The 6,637-nt window shown below is 43.9% G+C and overlaps 1 protein-coding gene across 1 annotated transcript in view; it reads right to left on the bottom strand.

The window, feature by feature from the left end:
- FIGN (fidgetin, microtubule severing factor) overlaps nt 1–6,637 on the bottom strand; it is a 99,732-nt gene that overhangs the window by 3,350 nt on the left and 89,745 nt on the right. Inside the window, exon 2 of the mRNA XM_056496699.1 lies at nt 1–6,513. This exon is cut by the window's left edge and continues 3,350 nt beyond it. Coding sequence (XP_056352674.1) covers nt 4,265–6,505 — 2,241 coding nt within the window. The 5' untranslated portion in view covers nt 6,506–6,513 and the 3' untranslated portion in view covers nt 1–4,264. The remainder of the gene's footprint in view (nt 6,514–6,637) is intronic.

Genomic DNA, 6,637 nt, shown 5'->3' with positions numbered 1-6,637 from the left:
AAACTCTCCCTCGTGACGGAGTGCTTGAGAGAAAAAATGCAGGAGGATTATAAGAACAGCCCTTTACCTGAAGTCATTTGTATTTGCAGACAGTGAAAACCCTGGTCATATCCCCAAATTTGCTTTCAATGTATTAACATCTTGATGCAGGAATTAATTTGCAACTCTTTAACTAGACAATCCCCTAAAGAAACATCCTATGAAAATCCACCTAAACATGACCTTGTGCCATTTTACAGAGCACAGCCTCTAAATAGCTGGTAAAGACACCCAGATGGTGTTTGGTCTATGTATTTTAGTCTGATGGTTGATTTTCTCCTTGGTAGGTTTGTAATGCTCAAGAAAACATTTTGCCCATCTATCTGCATTTGAGTAGAATACAGACTGACTAATAGATAAATAATCCATGTGAAAGTAAATAGTCTTAAAGTAAACTGCCTTCACATTCCATTGATCAGCTCAGTCAGCAAACTTTTATATATTGTCACTAATGTTCTAAATATTTTGAAGAGAAATATGCCAGAAGTACAGAGTATTTCCATTTCTGTCTCACATAAGGTCATTATGAACTCCTCCTTGAATTGATATTGATCCTTCAGCTTGCAGGAATATTCTTCCAATTTATTTCACTTTTGTTGCAATAGGAATTGTTACTGAAGGTACAAGGAAGAAAAGGAGCAGATGCAGAATGGAACCCACACATAAAAATATGATGTAAAGCAGTGATAGGCTGACACAGCAGATGCTTTTTAACCATTTCGGGTTCCTTAAAATTCAGGGCTGTGTCAGTGGCAGGAAGCCTCAGCCAACCAACTGGACATTTCTGTGGCAGCAGCCTACAGCTCTGTCCAATTGTAAAAGACAACACTTTTCTACCATGCAAATGTCTAGGACCAGCAAAAATTTAGTCTTGAAATCACCACTGTCCTTTCTCAAAACTAATCCTACCCTTTGGAACCCGCTGAAGTTCAGGATTGTGCTTGAGCCTTCCTGGATGCTCTTTGACTAGAAGGCTGCTGAGACGGGTGAAGGAGCAGCAGCCTTCCAAAACCTGCTCACTAGGGACAAAACAGGGGCTGAACGTGGGAGAAGGAAGGAAAACAATAAGAAGGACAAGATATGGCAGGGGATTTAGCCAGCTCAGGCCTGAATTCCACCAAAGGAGTGGCCAGAAAGCAAGTTGGAGAAGGGTTCATATGCCTCCTGTTGCAGCTCCTGGCCAAGCTCTCACCAAATTCAACGGGCACCCTCCCAAAGCTATACCAAGGACAGCTGCTGATAAGGAAAGATTTGGGCAACAATCTGGCTCTGTTCTCCTCCCCTTAGAGCAGCTGTGATAGGATGAGGGTGAAGTTTTCCACTTCTGCTGCCCCAAAGCTGATGTGAGACTGGGAGAACATGAGCATGTGTGTGTGGAACCTGCATCTTTCATACTATTTCAGTTTCTGCCTGCTTCTCACTTTGGTTAACATTTGAAAAGTCTATTTCCCAGAGTGACTTTTTAAGGAGATTGACTTAAAGCTGGAAGCCAAAGGGACTGTCTATAGTTTTGTTTGCTTTTGGTTTTATTACAGGATTAAAAAAAGCGGGAAAAAAACACTCAGTGTGTAGTTTTCATTTTACAAGCTGCAAAAAAAATTTGTTAGGAGTATAGTTGGGAGAAAGAGTTTATCAAAACTTGTCTGAGCCTTTTAAATGAGCACAGCTCAACAGCAGATATGAAAGGCAATGTCTAAGACAGAAATTGGGTCAGTGATCTGCAACAGTGTACTTGCCAGTGTGATCAGTGTGAACCTACAGCTAATGGGGACATCAGCATCTCCCAGATATGAGGATGGTGGAATGACCGGGGTGAAGAAGCAGCTTGTGGAGGTTTTGGGAAGCAGAAAGACTGGGTCATAACAAGGATCATAGACTGTAATTGCTGTTGGAAAGAAAAAGAAAAAAAGAAAAGAAAAGAAGAAAAGCAGGTGATGTACTTAAGTCTTACTTTCTATATCCTTAATGAAAGGCACTGTTTTTAAAATGGTACTTTTATGCTTAAAACATAAAATTTTAGATAGACAAAATGTTTGCCAGGAATCCATCTTAAATTAGATTTTGGTTTATTTGCTCTGTTTTTAGCATGTTCTATCTAAATATATATATATATCTTAAAAGAAAAATAAAGAAAAGTAATAATCAAGAGTCATAAATTTCCAGCAATATCACAAAATCCCTCATTAGCTTTCTGAACGCTAAACGTCTCCATTGATTTAACAAAATGGACAAGGTCTGTACAATTTTTGAGAAGACAAACATGACCTAGCAACAGATTGGTATCTCTCTTCTTGGGGCTTTTCAGTGCATTTATTTAATGGTCTTGACGTACATTACTTAAGAGAAACATTAAATGCCAGTGCTTTGCAACAGTTTTGTTACTGTTTCCTTAAAGTAAACAAACGAAAAATACATTCAAAAAAGCAAGGCTGTTTTGTTCATGTGATGGCAGAGGCCTTGGGCAGCTGTGACACGCACTGCTCTTGCTCAGAGACATTACCCAACATCAGTCAGCTGTCACCAAAAGAGTTGCACGGAAAGCATTAAAGGATAAAAAGAAAGGGAGGCCAGGGTGGGGGAGAACTGAGCAAAATGCCACACATGCCAGCTAGTCTTTCCAGAAGGAAGACACCAGAATATGTATATTTGGAGGAGGAAAAAAGGAGGGGGAAAGAGCACTAACACAGAGAAAAACTTGACTTCAGGGGAAAAAACAGCAGCTCTCTGAAACTTGTTTAGCAGGTTTGCATTCCTAATGTAATCTGACTTGTGTTGGTGGTGGTTTTTGCCCTATTCCTTACTTTGCTTTCCAAGAGAAACGTAACAAAACTGAGGTAGAAATAATGGTGGGCACACTCCAGCCTGAAAGATTTCTAATGGATGCTAAATGAAGATTGCATTGAGGACAATGAATCCGTACGTACACAACAAAAACTCAACTTTACAGTTTGGGAAGGGAAGTAAATGTACCTTGAGGGTTCAGTTTTGCTTTGTTATTTGTACTGTTTGTTTGGTCACAGTCCACTGCACTGCTATAAACAGCTCTGCAACCCATAGCTCTGCCAGAGACCTACACTGATTCCACTCCCTACAGCTTCACCAAAATAGCCTCAAAACTACGACTAGAGCCATGCAACAAAGGCCAGCTGTCACAGCTTAAGGTAATTTGCCTCTCAGAATCCTACCAAATCTTACGTTTGACTGTTTCAGATGCTAACATAAACCTATTAAGTGGCTCTTTCATTCATCTATGCACCTTCTAAAGACTGTATCACCTTATCAAGGAGCAATATGCTGAAAACTATTACAGTTTACCAACAAGAAAAATCGTTCTCTGGTTTGATGTGAGAAATTGGCAAAAGAACCATTCCTGAACACTGGGAAAGGCTTCTGTTTCTATTTTAAAAAACTGTAAAGCTTCAGTCATATCACGCTTTAGTTTTTTCCTGGATACATTCAAAGTAATTTTCCTTGCCATATTCCAATTGTTGAGGTAAACATACATATTTAATATAAAGTAACATTGAAGCCTAGCCTATAACTCTCAGCAGTACATAGTGCTTTCAACACATTCCTTTGAGGTACTGTACAAATCACAATCACTTTCCTGAGTTTTTGCAGACAGAACATTAAAAGAAATGAACTGCAGAAATTAAGGTCCAGATTACCATTACCCTGTTTTACCTGTTCTTAGTTTAACACCACAGAACAGACAGGATTGAGGAATACTGTTGCTCTTAGAATAGCAAAAATCTGGCTCTCTGTCGCAACACAACCGTTCATCTCTTTAGTCCAATAATGTTTGAAGTTAAAGCTCTTTATATTAGCACATGCCACCAATGTAATTGTGAGGCAAACAAAAAATAAAGCACCACTTCAGGCACTTGACAGCAACTAAATCTCAAGAACAGCAGAATGGAATCAACACACAGGGTTCATGTCCTTCTGAAATCAACCCACTTGCACCTTGCTCCTTGGTGAGTATTGTCTAGCTTGAACAGAACTGAGCATCAACATGCGCTTTCTGTCATGTGTGGCTTTTTCAGATCAGCAGCTCTTGTTTGATGCACTTTTCCTTCAAGTATACCCTGGCTCTTTAGAGGCAAGGTAAATCGTAGTCTTCCCAGTACCCTTTGCAATTTTAACACTACTGAAAAGGGTTCTCTACCCCTATGTAGCAGATTCTGTGTGTGCCAACATTCATTACTTTTTTTTTTAAGTAGCATCACTGACTGCAACCAAACATTTTGTTCCATTCAACGTATGTATCAAGCTCTTTTTGAGATATGCTAGGCTGTATCTTGCAGAAAGCATTTTCAAAGTCTTGATATGTAACTGGCCTCAACTGGCTGGGCATAATGGCTGAAAGGTCTGTGGCTGGCATGGCATGGAGTGGGCCCACCACGGCTTCCTGACACAAGTGAGCCACATCTAGTCCAGAAAAGCCTTCTGTGCGCTGGACAAGCAGTGCAACCTCCTTGTCATTGAGACAGTAATTGTGCTGTGAGAGCAGTTGTACTATTATCTGGTGTCTCGCTGTGCTGTCAGGAAGTGGGATTAAAAGTCGTTTCATGAAGTACCTTCGAAGAGATTCATCAATTTCTTCTGGTTTACTTGTGGCGCAAATTACTACTATTTGGTCCTCAGCAGAAGTCAGTACAGTGTCCAGCTGCATAAGGAACTCGGTTCTCATCCGACTTACTGGACTATGTTCTTCACTCACTTGAGAGGAAAGGAGCATGTCAATGTCACTAACAAAAATCACCGAGGGCTGGCGACACCTTGCCACGAGGAAGGAGGCATGGACAATTTTTTCTCCTTCCCCTAACCACTTTGTGACAAGGCCAGAGCCAGTGATTTTGAAAAACGTGGCCCCCAGCTGACTAGCTATACATCTGCCCATTAATGTTTTGCCTGTTCCCCGAGGTCCAAATAAAAGGATGCTCCGAGGTAGAGCAGTCAGTCCATTGAATGCATCTGACCTCAATACTGGCCATAAAACCTCCTCCTTAATGACGGCCTTTACTAGATCTAGGCCAGCAATGTCGCTCCAGTCCACAGGAGGTCCTTGGCTGATAATCTCATTGGTAACAAGGTCAATGAGGTGTGTGTCAGTATTCTTCAGTTGCTCGTCCACAGAGTGGTTGGATGAGGTAGCTGCACGAAGTCCCGGGCCTTGCATTGGGTGAGGGAGGAGCTGCCTGTGCTCGTCACCATGCTCATTCATTACTGGGGAGCTATACTTCCCAAATGAGTCACTCGATCTCGAACCCAGTGAGTTTTTAGCAGTACTATAGGATGGGGGTGTTAAAGCCCTACTGGACTGGCTACTGAATTTCCTTTGCTGTTCAGAGGACATTAGCTGCTTTGTTGGCTTAAATGCTAAGGATGATGTTTCAGCACTTCTGTCAAAACCATTCCCTCTGTTTGCATTTGAAATGCTGTTGTCTGGCATTCGATACATTGGACTCTGTGTAGATCTCTGTTGGCCGTAGCTGTAATTTCCATAACTGGAGTCCATTTCTCCTTGCCCTGCCATGTAGAAAGCTTTCCTTTTGAGAGAGCTGGCTGAACTGTTTGTCAGGGCAGAGGGCGCGATTGGCGCCAGACCGTGGCCCTGGTAGGAGTAGCTGGGGACAGTGGTGGGGGGCAGAGGGGTTGGAGCAGGGATTCCTGAAGGCAGGTAAGCCGAGGGCGGCGGGGCACCCCCAGGGCTGTACCCCGGGCCGACAGCGGTTTGAGGAGGATAACTGGCGGAAGGGTAGCTGTAACTGGAGAGATTGGAGGTCCCGTTGTAGCCAGGGACGAGGGCTGGTGGCGGTGGCGGTGGTGGGGGCTGTAAAAGTCCCGAGCTGTGCAGGGGGGATGGATGAGGGGATGGAAGTGCAGGTGCTGGCTGGCCGCTGTAACTGGTATGCAAATACGAGCCATTGTATCCTGTGGCATATTCCTGAGATGGGAGCCCTGAATGAAGACTGGGAACGGTGTGACTTCCACAGGTGCTGCTGGAGTAGCTGGGCTCAGCCAGGTTACTGGCCACCCCAGGAGAGCTCCCGATGCTGGCTGAGACATCTGCGGGAGGGAGGGCTGCACTTACCCCAGCTTTGCTGGCGGTGATGACATCTGGGACACAGTTCATGGGATACACGCTCTCCGAGTTCAAGGATGGCTGCCAAGGCTCACTTTCATTCTTCCGACCATTCACCAGCCCCGAGGGAGCTTCAGAGTAGTTGCTGAGAATGGGTCGCTCAGCCGGGCCTTCCAAAATCCCGGAATACTTTTCTGCATACTTTTTCAGGAGGTTGGAGGCGGTCAGAGCTGAGATGTCATCATTGGCCCAGGCGTACTGGTACGTGCGCTGCAGGTGCCCCCGGTAGGCTTCCACCTTGTGGGCTGGGGACCGGGTGGTCGAAGTGATATCGAAGTGCTGCTCTGGCCACTGGGCATGCTCCGGCGTCCACTGCATCTTCAAGCCTAGGGCAGTAGGAAACAACAAAGTTAACAGTGACCTCAGCTTTTTCCTTGTGTTTTTAAATGAGTTCTCAAACATACGGTCTGTGAATGTCTTCAGCTCTCTGAAACACTGTACTTAACACCA

This window comes from Oenanthe melanoleuca, chromosome 7, assembly GCF_029582105.1.
Source record: "Oenanthe melanoleuca isolate GR-GAL-2019-014 chromosome 7, OMel1.0, whole genome shotgun sequence".
NCBI lineage: Eukaryota > Metazoa > Chordata > Aves > Passeriformes > Muscicapidae > Oenanthe > Oenanthe melanoleuca.
The sequence above is the reverse complement of the archived record's forward strand: the minus strand, read 5'-3'. Positions and strand labels throughout refer to the sequence as shown.